The sequence below is a fragment of the Spermophilus citellus genome (assembly GCF_964194105.1).
Source record: "Spermophilus citellus genome assembly, chromosome: 11".
Classification (NCBI taxonomy): Eukaryota; Metazoa; Chordata; class Mammalia; order Rodentia; family Sciuridae; genus Spermophilus; species Spermophilus citellus.
Window position 1 is genome coordinate 125,159,657 of NC_138192.1, and position 19,906 is coordinate 125,179,562.

Sequence of the window (19,906 nt, forward strand, 5' to 3'; positions counted from 1 at the left end):
ATATATGTCAATTGAGAGCCACTATAGCTTAAATTTGGGGTCAGCAGTCTTTTCTACAAATTCTACAAAGGGCCAGATAGCTCTAAGGACTTTTGGATATATGGTTCTGTTGCCGCTAGTTAACTGTCCTTGTAGCATGAAAGCAGACATAGACAATTTATAAACAAATGAGCACTATTGTATTCCAGTAAAAACTTACCTACAAAAATAGACAGTGGATTGGATTTGGACCTTGAGTTGTAATTTTTTGACCCCTGGCTTAAACAAGGTTAGCACAAAGAATTATTGCATGTCTGTGAGCGTATATGTGTTTATGTATAAAATCACAAATATTTAAGTTTTGCTTTATTTCCCAAGTGTTCTTAGCCAGAGACTGGTTTACCCAGTAGCATCATGTTGTGCAGAGTGCCAGCCTGGACACTGGGGGAGAGAACAAAAGAGCAATAGTGCCTGTCTAAGAGAATTTATAATCTTGAGTGGAAGTGTAGGCACGACATACCTTTGAAAAGATGAAACAACAGAGATAGCAATTAGGTTGTAGAGAACTGATCTAGGTATGGGGTGGTAGAGAATGATGGGATGATAGCTAATAAGGCTAGTCTTTGTTTTTTCTAATCTCCTAATTAGTTCCTACCCCAGATCTTCTGGGTGTTTCTCAGCTCAAGGTGCCTACTGTATTCCACTCTGTTCCCCTCCCTTCACTCTAGCCTGGGAAGCGCCTCCAGACTCTTGCCTTTTTCTCAAGATTCAAAATTCTGTATTACTACTATACAGTGTTTGAAATATGTTTTCTCTAGTATTCTACTTTATTTTGGCAGAAAAGCTGACCTAGTCCAGTTGCTCCTTCTTGGAAGAAGCAGACACTCTATCCAGCTGTATTAACTTAGAGGGTCAGTGTCCAGCCCAGGAGGAGGAACTAGTGGGATTGCTTTACAGGAAGTCATTGGTAGAAAATGGAACACTGGGTCTTGATGGATGGCTAGAAGTTAAGGATAGCAATGGAAGAAAAGGGCTTTCTAGGGAGAGGAGGCAGAATCTGAAAAGGCCTGTTTGGGATTATCCAGAATGTATTGTAGAGGCACTGAAGGAATAAAACGGTGTGTGACAGTATTGAAGTTAGTTAAGCTGTTTTTTTTTTTTCTATGTGTTCTCAAGACTTACCTCATGATTATGAATCCAGGCTGTATAGTGTCATCTGAGGCCACTTTTATAACCTAATAATACCTTGAGTGCCTCAAATTCATCCTGGACCAATGAAATCAGAATGGAGGTAGAGGTAAGAACTGGGATGTTAAAAAAAAGTTCCCAGATTATTCTGATGAGATCAGAAACAAAAATCATAGCCTTGGATGAGTCGAGTTCCCTAGGCTTGGGGACTACAGAAATGAATGCTATCTGTGCCCCATGAAGTTTTCACTTCTGAGGCTTCACCTCTGCTGATTTGGCTCCTTCAAATTCTAGAAACTTAATCTGGATGTAGAGGAACAGTGGTTGGACAATACCAGCTTACCTGCCTCTACCTGTAGACTCACCTGAAGAGGCAAGGTGTGATAAGTAGTTATGGACTAAGCTAGTAACTATGGTTATTTGAGAGAGCACTTTAGAAAGTATTTTACACTTCTTTCCTGGTTTAGGTTTTTCAGTTTCCTAAAGAAATAGCAATGTTATTCTGGGCAAGGAGAATAGAAAGAATGTACTTGAATGTACAGACATGTCTTAAACTGTGATGGATTGCCTAGTCATCACATCTTGCATGACAGCTGGGAAATTGAGACTTAAAAAATGTTAAGTAATTTGGCCAAATTCACGCAGGTATTTAGTGGTAGAACTAGGATAAAGATACTAGTCACTGATTCCTCACTGCTGATGGGCACTCTGCCAATTTAGTCTTATAAAATAGAGCAGTTTCATTTATTGTGTTTACTCTCTTTTCTTCTTCTTCCTCCTCTCACACACTCCAATTATTTAAGAAAACAACAACAACAACAAAACAGCAACAGAGAAACTCACTTCTTTTCTTTTTCATAGAGAAGAAGCATAGGCACAGAAGATGTACAGGCCAGCGAATTCAAGGCAGAAATACAAGTTCCTTTTACCTTTCTTTCTAATCCTCTGTAAGATTGCCATATGTATATTCCTTCCTCTGAAGTGACTAGATTTCTTCAAAGGCAGAGCTACAGAAAGCCAGGTGGACTTGCTAACAGTCATCAGGGGAACTTTTATGAAAGCATATGTATCTCTTATAAGTAATGATTTATTCTTAATATGACCCTCCTTTGCTGGGAAAGTCTTTATAGGTCAAAGAATCTCATGAATGTTTATAAAGCTGTTACCAATTTTTCTAATCTTGTGGTGTTTCTTGATCTCCTTTGCCATGAAATCCTGGTATGTGTATAAGGAACAGATGGAATAGTTAATATAATAATGATAACCAGAGTTTCTTTTACTACAGAGCCAAAGTATATAGCTAAAAAAGAACATTAAATAAGAATTCATTGTAGGATATAATTTAAACTTATTGATCTTAAGTGTTTGATTGTTAGGTTTTTCAGGAATGTTTATTATGAAGATTTAAAACAATCTGATTGGGCCAGCAGAACAGCTGTAGAAAATTTTTGGTCCTAGGAGGCCTGTTCTCATCATAATAGATATTGATGGGATTTTTGCTCTTGTTGATGATTTATGACTGGTGATGTAGAACTTTTAACCACACGAGTCGTTTTTGACTTAAGCCACCAAAACTTTCCCATTCCCTCTCCCCACATTCTGTCTGACAAGTACCAAATTAGGTTTTATAATATTCAGATGTTTAGAGTTGGCTAGTTTATTTCATTAAAGCACTGCTAGGTTGCTTTTAAATAAGGATAATATGAAGAAAAATGTTTTTCTGTAGTAAGAAAATGTTGCCTAAAATCACTGCTAATGTACCTGCAATTAAAACTGCATAGACATATGCAGTGTCTATGTGCAGAGTATTTGGAGGCTTTGGGTTATTTGGATTTTGAATGAGCTGAGTGTTTTGGGGGTTGGATAGGTAGAAATGCTGCTTAGACCTTCCATAACACAATGACATTCCACAGGGGTTTGAAAGTGATAATGAGCCACATGGGAAATTACCCAATATGCCTTTTGTGTTTCAGTAGAATAATTGGCATTCTTAGAGAATTGGGCAGTCTCTCTATTCAGAGATTGTTGAAGTATCCCATGGTATTTGGTGACTTATCCAGAAATATTCTAGTAGTGTTTCAAAGGGGTTGCTGTTTTCTTTTGTTCTTTGTGAAGAAGATATATTAATTTTGGTTTGGCTATTTGTTCTCTTATGAAAGGCTTATTTTTTATGTATGAACAGTGTAGAAAACAGGATTTGTAATTGTCTCAGTCTCCTCTATTCTCAAGATGTGAAACTTGTTTGAGGGGGTGGTTATCCCCAACACATCAGTGAAATCTAAATTTTTCTGATGGTTCTATTGAGGAGGAATATTCCTCTTCAAAATTGTAAACATTTTTTGGATAAGCCATTGTAAGGATTTGGAAAATTTACTTATCACCTTCTCCTGTTTTAAATATCAATAATATTAACATGTTGACATGGGAAATATGTACGAGAGGATATGGAACTTGGCTTATTTGAAGTACTTAGTAAATACTCACTAAATTTATATTGCATTAGGTGTAAGGCTTTTCAGAATTAGCTCTAAAATGCTAAATAATTGTATTAAAGGTTTCTTTATATAATTCATTTTTATTACTTTAGGGACATTTAGTATAAAAGAAAACCAAGCTAAAAGAGTATTATAATAATTAGAAGAACTAGGAGAGGGATAGGAGGTTGAGAGATGTTAGCTGAAGTATACAAATTTCTCTCTGGGGATGATAAACATGTTTAAAATTGGTTGTGGTGATAATGGTACAACTGTATAAATGTACTGAAAACTCTTGTACATTCATTTTATCTAGCAGCCAATTTTTTGAAAGTGCTATTAATAGGAACTCTAGTCTCTGGCATAGAGTTGTAATTTCAGAGAAACTGACTAGTGTAATCTTGCTATCACTTCCTAAAGTCTGCCCAGCGTGGTCATTCTGCGGTGTATATACTAAACATCAGTCTGCCCCTCGTCTTAGTGAGCCACAGGGCAGTAAGGCCTTATTAACTCTTTCCACCGTTCTCTTGAGTCAAGTCAGAGCTTCACAGAAAGACTCCATAACTTTAAGCTGCAAGAGTTTACTCTGTATGTCAGCAGCCCATTTCTCTGGTTCCTTCTCCAGGACCTCTGAGTACCTTCTAAATTAACATCTCCTGTCTTCATGAATACTTAAGATCTCATTTATGACTGGGACCACATTGGTCACTGTGGGTATAACAGAGACAAGACAGTCATTGCTCACCCTTGTGGAGGCATTCACCATTGGTCACCCTATCTCATTTAGGGTAATGACATTAGTTTATTTGCTTGCCTTTGGTTATAGAAAGCAGGAAGTCTGCAACAAAAGAATAGTCTGTTGCTATGTCCTATAACCTTTTTGTTGTGCCTGTAGGCTACTCTGGATATCAGAATCATCCCTATGGCAGGCCAGGGTACACTGAGGTGCCTAGGAACTATGATGCGTACACAGCAGGACTGAGTGAAGAGGAACAGCTGGAAAGAGCATTAAGAGCCAGCCTCTGGGACCGAGGTAAGAGTCTTGTGCCCTTCAGTTATTTTGAAGCATACTTCACGTGGTCAGGTGGCCTGAAAAAGGGCTATTTGTAGAAAATTAAACTTTAAATAGTTTATAAAAAGGATATATAGATGAAAAAAATGTGTGCAGATTGTGATTACAAAGAATGGGGTGTGATGCCATATTCCTAGCAACCTAAGATAATAAGGTGCCAGACTGTGTACATATTATTAAAGTGGTTCTTTTTATAGGCCTGCTGCACTTAACGTTTTGACATTAAAGTCAAGAAACTTAAAAAATTTCTCAGGTGCGTGAACAAAGGGGTTACTTTAGAATTTGTATCTGTAAAGCAAGCTCTGTATCACTGTGTACAGGGAGTTGCCTTAAGTCTCCCATAGATCTCCCTCAAACTCACAGGAGCCACACAAACTCAGGTTTGAATTCTGTTGAACCAATCTCTCTAGGAGCAGAGACTAGGAATTTGTACTTTTAACACATTTTCCGGAAGATTCTTCTATAAACTGCTATATGAGAACCAGTGTATTTATTCTGACATCTTTGTTCTGTGTTTGACTTTTGTTTGTTTGTTTTTAGTAGTGACTAGAAAGTACCCATTCATTCACTAAGCATTTATGAAGGTCTTCTTATGTTCTATGTAGCGTACTATGTTAACATAGATTAAAAAATGGAACTTGCCTTGAAAAAGTTCACACTGTCTGGCAGGGCAGATGCTTATACACTGTACAAGTAACCATGATGTCAAGTGACGGTCCTGTCTCAGCGAGATCCTGAGTACTAGAGGCAAAGGAAGCAGGTGAGCTTTTTCTTAAGGAGAGCTATCTGATTTTCACAGAGGAGGTGGCCTTTGAACCGGACCTTCAAGAATTTGTCGAATTTGCAGAATCCTGGAAGGGCATTCTAAGTAGGAATCTGAGTAACATCATGGACACAGAAATAAAGGGTGTGTTCAGCCAGCCCTCACTCTTGAACACAGCATTAGGAGAAAGGAGGAAGAAGAGTGGGAAGCTAGGCTGGGGCTACAAGTCCTAGAATTAAATAGGCCAAGTGAAAAATGAACCAGCGTATGGTATAAATACCAGTGGAGCTCTGCATGAGAGTCTGCTGTGTTCAGAGTTGTGTTTTGTTTATGAATCCAGCAGCAGTCATTCTACAAACAAGGATTGAGCACTTGCAGGGTACCAGGCATTATGTTTGATTGTGAGAAAACACAAGTCAATATAGTTTCTTACTTGAAGGAATATAGTCATAGCAACAAAAGTGTGCCTGGAAGTGGAGGACAATAGCAAATAGGTAGTCAAACTAGAAGACCGCATCCTAATAGTCTGAACAAGAAATAAGAACCTGGACCATGAAGGTAACAGGAGAAGTGTAGAAGAGATAAATCAGTATTTCTCAAGTAAAGAGAATTAGAACTATGTGTCAGTAACCTATCACGATGGACAGATGACCCCAAAACTTGTGGTTTAAGACAGGAATCATTTTGCTCAAGAATGTGTAGGTCAGCTGGGCTAGGCTACCTGAACTTGGCTGGTGAGCTACAGTGTCTGCAGTGGCCTGTTAGGGGCTGGCTGATCTAGAATGGCCTTATTTACATAAATGACTGTCCTCTGATGTTGGTGATTGGGCCATGCATCCATCCTCATCCAGCAGACTAGCTTAGGCTCATTCACAAGGACACAGTATAAAGTTTCCAAGGGAAAATGTGGAAACAATCAAGGCTTAGGATAGCACAGTGTCATTTCTGTAGTGTTTTGTTATCTAAGCACATTTACAGGAAAGGGAAATAGATTTGCCCTCTTGTTGGAGAATAGCAATCGAATTGCAAGAGGTTATTGATAGACGGAAAGGTACAGCATTGGGGCCATTTTTGTAATACTGCATTAAATATTATCAGTAGATAGCCAGTATCATCATTTAAAGCATGCCTAGGCTGTAGAATCCTGAAAACTGGATGAAGAGTCCCAGAGCCTGTATTTTAAAACAGTTTTCATGGTTCTTCCTATGCTCAAGGATTTAATCATTATTGAGTTAGACATGAAATATAATGGAACAAGCAGGGCAAGACAGAGCTTCTCGGCATAGATTTTAAACAGCCTGTTTCATCCCCCCATGTCAAAAATTACTAAAGGGTGATAGAAAGTCAGAAAAATCAGGTATCCTGAGTCAGGATATTTGAATGGGAATGTAGAAAAATCTATGTGAAATGTAGTCGGAGAAAGGAAATGTAGACAGATGAACATACTTTTTGAAGTTTTATTTCTAAAGGCTTATAATATGTCCCCATCAGTAGTCAGGCAGGTAATTAATAATAGAAGTACAGGTGTCTTTCTCAGAAAGAAAAAAAAAAGTAGAACTTCCTAGAGTCATTTGTCTCTCAGAGACAAGAGTGCGGGAGATCAGTAGGTGAAAGCATCCTCTGATGGACCGGGTGAGTTTGGAGCAATTCTAGGGCCTGGAATAAAGCTACAGAAGAGTCTAACATTCTGTTGATTAGAAGGAAGCTTGAGTAAATTTCTGAGACTTTTTCATTACTGAAGAATGTTTATCACCAGGCTAATGTTAAGTAGTTTTTATTTTTCATGCTTAAAAATAAGTAATATTTAACCATTTAGTAATGGGGGGAAATCAGACACATACTACCTTGAAAGGTTTCAGAAAGTAATATGATATTAATGTTAATTTCTTTTCATACATTTAATCCTATTTTTAGAAACTTCTTATAAAAAACTCAGAACAGTATATTGAATGACAATAGAAATAACTTAAAATTTTCTTATACCTTTAAGTAATTTTTATGTTTTGTCATCTTTAAAACATTACAGTGAAGTTAAAAGAATTATTTTACTTTATAAAGAAAGGTTTTTGTACATCAGAGACTATAAGACTTAATTACTTTTGGTGAGAAGACTATTTCTGAGATTATTTTGAAGCTGAGGGTTTTGTTTCCAGCTGTCCCTAATTACTTGTTTGATTGGAAAAATTTGGCTTCTACTTTGGGGTTGTTTCAAATTCTTATAATGTAAAACTGCTGTGACAGACAAGTGGAGTTGGTACTCAACTAATTTCATCATCTCACCTTTCTTTTTAACAGAGTCATAGATTTTTCTCCTACAGATGAATTTTCATTCTAGTTACAGAAAAATCACAAAAGCACTGAGTACTTGACATTTGTCATCCAAATAGCCACTTGATACGCCTGAAACACAGTGACCTTGTTTAGCATTCTGTATTACAGTGAGTGTTCCACTGCCAGCATATCTAATTTTTTTTTTTTATGGAGTAGAAAACTTGTATTGTTGGAAGATTGTTTGTTGAATAAGTTGTACTGGGTTAATTAAGTAGCTTGAGGAGGAAAATAGTTTTTATCATGACAAAGTAGTATACTTCACATTCCAAACTGAATGAAATATAAAAATGGGGAAATAAAATATTTTTTAAAAGAAGGAAAAAAAATAAGAGACGTAAATGAGTAGTTACTGTTGATTTTTAGATACAGGACTTTCCTAATCAGAAAAACAATGAAAAAATTATAGAAGGAAAGAGAACTAGATTTTTTTTAAGAAAACATTTGACATTGTCATTAATGTAAAGAACCCATATAGTATAATAATCAATGCTAACTGCATTAGGAAAATGGAAATGGATTTGAATATATAATTCAAAAAAGATTTACAAAATGACCAATGTGTTTCTGAGAAAATTTACTATATATCAGTGAGAATTCCTTTTTTTTTTTTTTTTTTTTTATCTTACCACAATAAGTATTGGTAGTGGCGCAGGCATTTCTATGCTGCTGATGAGAATGTGAATTGATATAACTTTCTGGAAAACACATTCAGAATATATAATCAAGAGGCTTACCTTCCACAATTCCTCGACTAGAAATCTAGCCTGAGGAAATGTTAGAGCTAAGGCCCAAAATGGATCTATCAGTTATTTATTTTATAAATAAATGTAATAGGATAAACATAGCCTATTAAGTCCAAGCTTTCAATTCTGCAAATGTTTAAACAAAATTGACATAAATGCATTAAAATAAATGATAACCTAGAGCTTAATGTATCTTTTTTATATATTTTCATATACATATGAAATGCAAATGTATATTTCCATATGCTATAATTATTCACCTATTTTTCAAGAGAATAGAACTATAAAAATGTAATACTTATTTCAAAAGTTACTGTAAGAAGTATATTTGTTGCTTAATTTAAGCTTTTATAGGTGTTCCACATAAGGACTGTGGGACTAATTAGGTTAAGTAGATTGACTACTACAGTGTGAACAAGGGTTAAATCAATGATAGTTTAGTTTAAAGGTAGAATATTATGCAACTATGAAAAATAATATTTTTAAAAAGGTAGTGGTATGAAACTGTGATTATAACATAATTATCAAATGGTATAAAATTGTGTGTACCTTATGATCAGAAATTTACAAAATAAAAATCCAAAGCATGGGTTGGGGTTGTAGTTCATTGGTAGAGTGCTTGCCTAGCACATGTGAGGCACTGGGTTCGATCCTTAGCACTACATAAAAATGAAATAAATGAATAAATGAAAAATAAAATAATTTTAAAAACTCCAAACCACGTATTTTCCCATAGAAGAAAAAGTAAAAAATTATAATGAAGACCTTTTTAAAAACGTCTCTTTAGTGTTTTAAGATAATTGCAAAGTATTTTAAGGAAAATAAAATTGAAATTAAATTAATAATTTGTAAAGTTAATTCCTTTGCTGTCATATGTTACTGTATAATGGGCTTCAAGAAGTCTCTTTAGAACTGTTGTCTTGAAGCTAGTTCCAATGCTGTTTAAAACATTCATTGGAAATAAAATTCTGTGATTGAACAAGTTTAGATACCAGTATTATTGCAGATCTTCAAGTGGGTATAGTTTACAGTTTTCCCCAAATTCATTTGAATGTAGATCTGGTGTGTATGCATGTGACGGTCCAGAAGAAGATGGATGGGGGACTTGTCTTGGTTGAATCCTTGAAAAGTGGATGCAGACATCCAGTTACTTTATCTTAAAACACTTAAGTATTCGTCTCTGAAGAGTAAGGGAGCTTCTGCTCCTTATCCATGCTACCATGTTACATCAAAGAAAATTAGCCATGATTTCCAAATTAGATCTTTTTTATTTGTCTAATTAGTTGTACATGACAGTAGAATGCACTTTAACACATCATACATAAAAGGAGTATAACTTCTCATTCTTCTGGTTGTACATGATGTAGAATGTACATGACTATCGGTCGTGTAGTCATATATGCACATAGGGTAATAATGTCTGATTCATTCTACTATCATTCTTACTCTCATACCCCTGACCCTTCCCTTCACTCCCCTTTGCTTAATACAAGGTGCCTCTATTCTTCCCTAGCTCCCCCCCTTACTGTAAGTTAACGTCTGCATATCAGAGAAAACATTTGGCCTTTGGTTTTTTTGTATTGGCTTATTTCACTTAGCATGATATTCTTCAGCTCTATCCATTTATCTGCAAATGCCATAATTTCATTCTTCTTTAAGACTGGGTAATATTCCATTATGAATATGTACCACAATTTTCTTTATCCACTCATCTGTTGAAGGACATCTCAGTTGGTTCCATAGTTTGGCTATTGTGAGTTGAGCTGCTGTAAGCATTGATGTGGCTGCATCACTGTAGTATGCTAATTTAATTCCTTTAGGAATAAACTGAGGAGTGGGATAGCTGGGTCAGATGTTGGTTGTATTCTAGGTTTTCTGAGGAATTTCCAGACTACTTTTCAGAGTGGTTGCACCAATTTTCAGTCCCACCAGCAGTGTATGAGTGTACTTTTTTCCTTGCATCCTCACCAACATTTATTGTTGCTTATATTCTTGAAAATTGCCATTTTGACTAGAGTGAGATGAAATCTTAGAATAGTTTTGATTTGCATTTCTCTAATTGCTAGTGATGTTGAACATTTTTTTATATATTTGTTGATCAGTTGTATTTCTTCTTCTGTGAAGTGCCTGCTTAGTTCCTTAGCCCATTTATTGATGTGTTATTTGGTGGTTGTTTTTTGGGGGGATGGGGGTGAAGGGTGTTGAGTTTTTTGAGTTCTTTATGCAAAGATTAATGCTCTACCTAAGGTGCAAGTGGCAAAGATTTTCTCCCATTCAATAGGCTTTCACATTTTTGATTGTTTCCTTTGCTGAGAAGAAGCTTTGCAGTTTGATACCATCCCATTTATTGATTCTTGATTTAACTTCTTCTGCTTTAGGAGTCTTGTTAAGGAAGCCAGTTCCTAAGACATGGTAAAGATTTGGGCCTGTTTTTTCTTCTATTAGATGCAGGGTCTATGTTCTAGTGTCTAAATCTTTGATTCACTGTGAGTTGAGTTTTGTGCAGGGTAAAAGATAAAGGGTTTAGTTTCATTTTGTTTTCTATGGATTTTCAGTTTTCCCAGCATCATTTGCTCTCTTTTCTCTAATGTATGTTTTTGGCTCCTTTGTCTAGTATGAGATAACTGTATTCATGTGTGGGTTAGTCTCTGTATCTTATGTTCTGTATCACTTATTTTCATGTCGGTTTTGATGCCATTGCCATGCTGTTTTTGTTACTGTGATTCCAGAGTATAGTTTAAGGTCTACCTCCTGCTTCATTTTTCTTGCTAAGGCTTGCTTTGGCTATTCTGGGTCTCTTATTTTCCCAAATGAATTTCACGATTGCTTTTTTTTTTATTTTCATGAAGAATATCATTGAGATTTTTAATAAGACTTGCATTAAATCTGTATAACACTTTGAGTAGTATGTCCTTTTGACAATGCTAATTCTGCATATCTAAGAGTGTGAGAGATTTTTTCATCTTCTAAGGTCTTCTTCAATTTCTTTCTTTAGAAACATCTAATATTTAGTCCAAAAATAGAATGCCCCAATTTTCTTAGAAAACATTTTTTATAGCCAAATTTTCAAGTTTTCAGTGTTGCATTTGATTATTTCCTTTTATATAAAATGACACCCTGCTTTTTTTTCAGGAGACTACTCTCATTGAATTTTTGAAGTTCCACATTTTGTCTGATTATTTCTTCATGGTGTTATTTAACTTATTTCTCCATTCATGTCTTTCTGTATATTGATACTTATATTTGAGGACTTAATTAAGTTCAAGTTAAACATTTTTAACACAAATATGACCTAGATGATGCCATGTTCTTCATATTGCATCATAGCGGGAGATACAAAGTGTTGGGCCATCCCACTGATACTGGCTTAAGTTTCATCATTGGGTTCAAATCTCTCAGTTGCAAAAGTATGTTTTTTTTCCTTCTTCTCTTAGAATGTCCAGTATAAGGAGATACTATGTCACTCTATCAATATCCTGTTTCCCAACAACCATTTAATTAATGGTTTTTGTAGTCTTGATGGTCTTTGCAAGACTATCAGTATTTCATTGAGTTCAGTGTTAAGTATTTTTTACTTACCTCTTTTGAAATTTCTTTTTAGTAAAATCTTTCCTTTGGGGTAGACAGTTATGTGAAATTTGTCTAAACTGTAGAATTGTGTGACCCCAAAAATCAAGATACAGAGCAATTATATCACTCGAAAAATTTCTCTCTCATTCTTCCTTTGTAGTCAGCCTCCCCTACCCCTAATCTTGGAAAAAAAAAACTGGTTGCCTTTATCTTCAGAATGCTTTGCTTTTTCCAGAATGTCTTGTAAGTGGAACCATACAATATTTACCTTCGGGGGTCTGACTTCTTTTACTTGGTTAAGTACATTTGTTAAGTGTATTGATAATTTGTTCTCTTTTATGGTTGAGCTGTATTCTGTTGAATGGATATACCACATCTTTTCTGCTGTTTTTAATCCTTTCATCAGTTAAAAGACATTTGGGTTTTTTCTAGGTTTGGGCACCTATGAGTAAAGATGCTATAGAAATTCACATATAGGTATTAGTGTTAACATAAATTTTCACCTAAGTAAATACCTGGTTTTGCTGGATTATGTAATGTGTGCATATTTAACTTCTTAAGAAACTGTTTATGACTGTACCATTTTCTATTCCTACCCACAGCAAATGAGTGTTCCAGGTGTTTAAGATAGTCTACAGCACTTGGTATGTTCAGTTTTCATCTTGGCCATTCTAATAGTATAAAATGGTGTCTGGCTATCGTTTTAATTTGTTTCTCTAATAGCTAATGATATTTCCTTCTATGTGATTATTTGCCACCTATGTATCATCTTTGCTGCAGTCAATTTCATTATTTTGCCTAGTTTTTATTGGATTGTTTTTCTTACTGAGTTTAAAATTTTTTTTATACATACTGGATACTAGTCCTTTATAAGACATGATTTTCATATATTTCCACCTAGTCTTTGACTTATCTTTCCACTTTCTTAACAGTAACTTTTGTGGCACAAAAGATTTTCATTTGGATGAGGTACAACTTAGTAATTTTTAAAGCTTTTAGTTTTGTATCTAATTTTCCCCCTAATCCAAAACCCTGAAGGCTTTATCCACATTTTCATATGTTACATTTAGATCTATAACCCATATTTTCATCTTTCTTTTTTTTTTTGGTATAGATGTGAAGTACAAAAGTGAATACTGTGCACTTCTAAGTATTTCAACACTATTTGTTGAAAAGATAACCATTTCTCTACTATATTACCTCTGTACTTTTTAAAATAACAATTAGTTATATTTAATTCAGGCTATTTCTGTATTCTGTTCCTTTTCATTTATCTGGTCCTTCACCAATACTACACTCTTTGGTTTCTTTAGCTTTGTAGTTAGTCTTAAAATCAGTAGTGTGAATCCTTAGTCTTAAAATCAGTAGGGTGAATCCTTCAACTTTATTCTTTTTCAAAATTGTTCTGATTACTCTATTTCCTTTTCTAAACATAAAATTTAAAAGGAGCTTATTGATATGTAGAAAAGTTATTTCTAGGATTTTGGCTCTATAGATAAATTGGGAAAGAATTGACATCATAATGATGAGTTTTGTATTCAAGGATGGAATGTTTTCTCTCATATGTGGAAGCTAGAGCAATGTAAGGAGAAAAGGGGAATCTGATATAATAAAGATAGAGGAAAGATGAGTGGAGTAGAAGGATATTGAGGGGGAGGAAAGAGGGACAGGAATGGGAAGGAAATATGGAATAAATTTGACAAAATTGCACTATGTGCATGTATAAATATACCACAATGAATTCCATCTCTATGTGTATCTGTAAAGCACTAGTGAAAAATAAATAAGTAAATAGAATACCAGTAGAATAGAGGAAGGAGAATGGGGGGTGGAGGGAGGCACTGGGAATTGAAATGGAGTAAATTCTATTCCATGCATGTATGATTTTGTCAAAATGAATCCAACTATTATGGATAACTGAAATATACTAATAAAAGCATAAAAATAAAATTAAATACAGTATGGTTTCTCTGCTTATTTAGAGTTTTCTTATTTCTTTGATCAATGTTTTATAATTGTTAGATTTATACCTAAGTATGAATAATTTTTGGAGGGGGGAATGCTATTATAAATTGTACTTAAGTTTTTTTCTGTATCTTTTGAGATGGTTATATATTTTTTCTTTGTTTGTCTAATAACATACTAACTTATAGATTTCTGAAGTTGAAGCAGGGTTGCACTCCCAGGATAAATTATACCTAGTTACAGTATATTAGAGTTCATTCCTGTGCAAATGCCATGCATATTTGAATATGTATTCTGCTATTCTTGGATGGAATATTCATAAAGGGTAATTAGATGAACTTAGCCAACACTATTGTTCAGGTCTTCCGTATTTATTTGCTTGTTCTGTGGAATACTATGAGTATTTTGAATTACAGGGGATTCACATGAGTAATATTGAATTTAGATTGTTGCTTTCTTTACACTGGATACACCAAAGGTTCAGTTTCCTCTAGTGTTAACCTTGTTTGGAGGATGGGGCTGATTGCTTAGAATGTTTTCCTTAGTGCCTGCTTGAAACTTGGTTTAAGGTCCTGCTTTTGTTCTGCAGCTCAGGGGGCTTCTCCTTCCACTCACTTGTGCCTCTCCTAGTGGAATTCTGCTGTTACTTGTTACTCTGAACCTTTAGTCTGGTGGCTGGAGGCAAGTGGGGTCTGTTCTGATTAACCTTTAGTTCTGTCAGTCACTGTGTCCAGGGGTTTGGCCCCAGACCTTCTCAGTGTTCTGCTAGTTCCCTAAGGGAAACTGGTTGTGTCCTCCTTCCAGGCTGTCAAGGATTTTGTTCCATGGGGCCCTGAGGGAGGATCTAGGCAGCCTCTCACACCATTCCTTCAGTGCTGAGCCAAGTTGGAAAAGGGCATTTCTCTGGACTCTCACCAGTCTTTTGTGAGATTAGGTGAGGACCTGAGAATAGCCTGAACATGGGTGGGGATTCCTTATATCACAGCCCCCAAGAGTTCTGTGCTCTCTTGCCAGCTCATACTCAGCCTTAAGCAGTTATCATCTTTGGCTCCATTCTTCTTCGTATCCAACACCATCTGCCCTCAGCAAGCAAGTGCTCGAGTACCGTTTTAGATTAAGGTTTAGTTGGTTTCCCAACCACCTCTGCTCTTTGATGAGTTCAAGGAAAGTTCTTAATTTTTATTGTTCCAGCATTTGTGTTTATTGTAATCATGGGAGTATTGTTTTTTCCAGTTTTTTTTCCAGATTCCTAGTGGAAGCTGGAGCATTTCTTATTCTTCATTGGAGTTTGAATCTATCATCCCTTACTCATTTATTTTATTAGCTGCTGCTGCTGCTCCTGTTAACTAAAGAGAATTTTTCCTTTATGAAGTTGGTAGAAATTATGGTTCCTACTAAAAAGACTTGAGTAATAGTTTTTTCTTTGATTTCTGGTTTTCCTATGAAGGAGTGTTAGTGCAGTAGCCACCAATAATGCTGAATTTGAAAGGGCTAACTAATAGAAATTCATTTGGTAGATACAGTGCCAGTCCTGCAGCAGTAAATTTCAGTCTGTTCTTTATTTAAATTAGTATAAAGATAAATTAAAGAATAAAGATAGCAATTTTTTTGACTGCAGAATTTGCCATTATCATATTTCTAATAGTACCTGGCCATAATTACAAGTCTTAAAACTCATGCTAAGAATAATACCAAAATAGCTTTTGTAGAAAAAATAACAAAATGTCTATTTATTTCAAGGACTTGTACACTTACTAATGTTAACCGAAATCTTGTCTTTTTCTGTTGGCAGTCTCAGCTTTTATAAACATGTCCAAGAAGCAGCTGATACCATAATAATAGAAAAATTTTGGAAAAGAGCCATCTCTTTTTGAGTCAAAAGGCAGATGCCAACCAGGAACATTAGCTCATTTTGTTTTTTTTTTTCTTTTTTCTTGTCTCCCCTCCCCCATATCTCTCCATGTGTAATTTGTGCTTCTTTTTTTTTCTCTTTAATAGCCTGCCACTAAGTTCAGCTGGCACTGGGTACAAAGCTGTGTCCTTTTCAACTTCTGTCTGCCAGCCTGGAGCATGTGTACTGGTTAAAGCTGGAAATCTTTACTGACATGTGGAATAACTTGTGCTTCTCCTCTTAGACTCTTCTGAAAGGCAAATAGCCACAATCACACTTTGGCTGTCTTGTGAAAACCAGGCAGAGTTGTCATCCCCCACCCTATCCTGTGCAGTTGGGGTAGCTGGTTAGCCATATGTGAAACTATGGTATAATATACTACAAAGGTCTTGGCTTGAGAATGAAACGATTGCTACTTTGTCTCTTTAGTTTTTAGATGTAAAATTACAAGGGAAGACATATTAGAAAAAATTTAGGTTCAGAATTAATATCCACTGCTTTTGTTGTTAACAGGTCATTTGATGATATCTTTGAATTTTGTTTTTTTAAGCACCATGTGTTCATAGAGATTATTTGATGTATGATTTAAGTTTAAAAAAAAAAAGAGGGTTTACTCTAAGTTGTACATTTTCTTTTACTGAAACAACCTCAAGGCATGTGAAAGTAGCACAAGTATGTTGTTCCTTTATTGTGTAGAAATTTTTGAGAAAAATAAATTATATCCAATATTTAAAATCTGTAAGGAAAGAATGGGAACTTCAGCAGCCTGAGTTTCAATCTGATCAATCTGACTTTATTTGAGGTGTGAGTCATTAAATCTGATCAGATCTTCATTTTGTTATTGTTTGTTTATAATGAAGTTGAATTGATACTATTCAGTATCCCTTATAGTTCCATTATTCTCTGGTAAAGGAATGGAGTAGAGAGGATAGCAATAAAGAGATGGAGTATGGGAAAATATCAGGAATATGGTGTTTGACACGTAGGTCTTAGGGCTTACTATGAAAGCTTTCTGGAAGATAAATTAACACAGCAACGCACGGCAGATATAATTTGATAAATACGTGCATTAGATGGTGGTATCTTACTCAATTGCATGATTATATGAGCTTTCATGGGCCCATTGCAAGCGTAGGCAGTTGGCAGTTTTTAACATATGCAAATTTTCACTGCTGCCTTGCTTGGTTAACTTAGCAGGAACATTGCAGCCAGGACAGAGATATGCTGCTAATTCTGTGTGACCAGTTAACATTTTTTTTAAAAGTAATTTTGTGTGTTTTCTCCCAGGAAAACTTTCTATGTAATAAAAAAGTACCATCTGCCAGATTGTCTAAAAGCAATTTCAGTGCAGAACAATCACTTGCTTTAGATTACTGGTTCTTACTTGCTACTCTGTGTGTTGGAGGTATTCATTTCAGTGAATAAAGTTTGATATTGGAGATGTGAAATTGAGCATGTAAAAAATATAAGTACTACACATGATTTTTCAAATCTGTAAAACAACATGTGAATATTTCAGCCAAGAAGAAAAATAATAAAGTGGACCAGAATTCTGTTTAGGTCCTCTAGGGAAGTGCCAGTCTTCTGTTTAGGTTCCAGACTTTAAAATATTAACTACACACCAGCTATTGCTTTAAAGAGAGACATGTGTACATGAAATTTAAACATATTTGGGAAATTGACATTGTTATATATGAATTACTTTATAATTTTTTTCTTCCACCTACCCTCCAAATCACCATTTATTGAAAATCATTTTTTATATGCTAATGTGTGCATTTAACAATAAAAGTACCAAAAAAATTAATAAATACTTTTAGCCACTTATTACCTATGCCCCCCACAAACTACTTTTGGGCTACCAAATATTAATGTTTTCAGAATACTGCCTTGCACATTTGTGATGTTGCTCAGTATTGTTATTCATTCGGTCACTCAGTGAGTCCTTATTTGAGCCCCTCCTATGTATCAGCATTATAAGCAGTAAAGCTACAGAAGTGAATAAATCTTGTTCTTCACCACTAAGGTAAAAAGGCTCTTCTTTTGGGTGAACAGCAGGAAATTTAAGTGACCTGCTTAAGTTCCACTTAAGCAATATATTAGAGTTAGGAAAGAGATGCAGTTTATAATGGAGATGTTGAATTAAGTATTCTTCAGAAACCCTTCCAGTTCCATTCATTGGTAAGTTGACTTACGTAAGGTGACCACTTTACTTACTAGTGCTATATTCTCTACTTCAGCTATTATGATTCCCTAATGTAAGAATTTATGGAATATGAAGTTTATCAGTATAATGGTTTGGATACTCATTTATGTAATTTTTAATCTTAGGAGCTATTGATATGTGTATTTAGTGTTTTATAAGATCAAGTCCAGTTGGAGAAAACCATTACTATCGGCCTGATTCAGAATTGCTTATTTCTCTAAAAATATATTATTTTGAAAAGGACATATTGGATAGTATGTTAAAATTGCCATGGATCTTACCTTCTTTTTGGTCAAAAAATTGAGGTTGTAAAGAAATTTGTAATAACACATAATAAAATGGGATCCCTGCCCCGCCCTTTTTTGAGGTGAAGGCCTCAGACTTTGTTTTACAAACTCAATAGTTTATATTTTCAATTAACAAAATTGTATTTGTTTTTAATATTAGTTTTCTAATTCTTTCTTAAACATCATAAGAACATATCAAAAGTATATATTACACTTTTCAAAGAGTGTCTTAACATTTTATCTTAAACTTGAATGGTGATCTCTTTTAATGTCCATAAAGTGCCATGTTGTTAAGCATATTAAATATATAACTGCCATTTCAGTCTTGGGAAGGGACATGTTAGTATTACTTTGATCCTTTGCTTAGTTTATGTGTATGCATATTATGTCATCACTCTCTACCCCACAATTATATGCGACTATAATTTATCAAAATATTTAAAACCCAAAGATAAAATATTTAACTTATTTCTATAGCATATTATGTTTGCATGTTTTCCTGACAGTAGTTTAAAAGTTGTAAAACAAATTGTTTGTATGGGGAAGGAATGTCCTTCTTATATAAGAAGCCTGTATCTCACAGGACATCCCCCCCCCCCAAACAAATGCTTACTGTAAACAATTGTAAATAATCTGTTGGGTTGTCATTATTTTTGCCAAAAATTATAGCACATAATAGTTGGAAAATATTGGGATTTTTTATTCTCTTTTGGTTTTTGAGATGGGGTCTCACTACAGTGCCCAGCCTAGTCTCGAACTCCTGGTCTTGAGTTGTCCTCCCACCTCAGCCTCCCAACTGTTGGGACTTCCATGCTCACCATCATACCGGGCCTTAAAAATACTGTTTTTAGTATATACATATTAGCAACATGAATCAAGGATATTTGCAATGTTAATTTAAATAGAACTTAACTTGTCTTTAGTAGTTTTCCTTTTACAGAAGAAAGATTCATAACAAAAAATGAGTTAAAGTGTTCACATTAAGTGTGCCTCAGACACCAGAATTTTAGGTTGAGCTACTGCACATCACTCTGGTTACTCATCAATAGCAATTATTCATATGAGAATCTTCACTACTGTCTGTGTCACCTCCTTGAAGCAGTCTCACTCAGAGTTGCTCACTTTTTCCAATTTGTTTTATTGTGTTGTTTTGCTAGAGAGAAAACCAATATGGTTTCTATTTATCATAGAATCACGAGTAGCTTTCAGAGTGGTCTAGTTTCATCAGATGGCAGTTCTCTAAGAATTCAAATTATTTATAATTTTGTTGTACTTAGTTATAGAGAGCCAGATGTGAGAGTCATGCATAATATATATTTATGTATCTCCACCAATCTCAATTAGAGGATGTAAAGATGATCTTTTATCACATCTGTTATTTAAATCTACTTTTGTTGTAACATAGAACCCAAATTGCACAAAGTTATTAAGATTAGT

At 34.9% G+C, this 19,906-nt stretch overlaps 1 protein-coding gene across 9 annotated transcripts in view; it reads left to right on the top strand.

The window, feature by feature from the left end:
- RHBDD1 (rhomboid domain containing 1) overlaps positions 1 to 19,906 on the top strand; it is a 177,471-nt gene that overhangs the window by 104,703 nt on the left and 52,862 nt on the right. For 8 of the 9 annotated variants that reach the window (XM_081260751.1, XM_081260753.1, XM_081260752.1 and 5 more), the window contains one exon: positions 4,537 to 4,674. In XM_081260751.1, the coding sequence (XP_081116877.1) occupies positions 4,537 to 4,674 (138 nt within the window). Of the gene's footprint in view, positions 1 to 4,536; positions 4,675 to 12,722; positions 12,765 to 19,906 lie in introns of all 9 variants that reach the window. The other variant, XM_081260756.1, reaches the window with a different exon arrangement.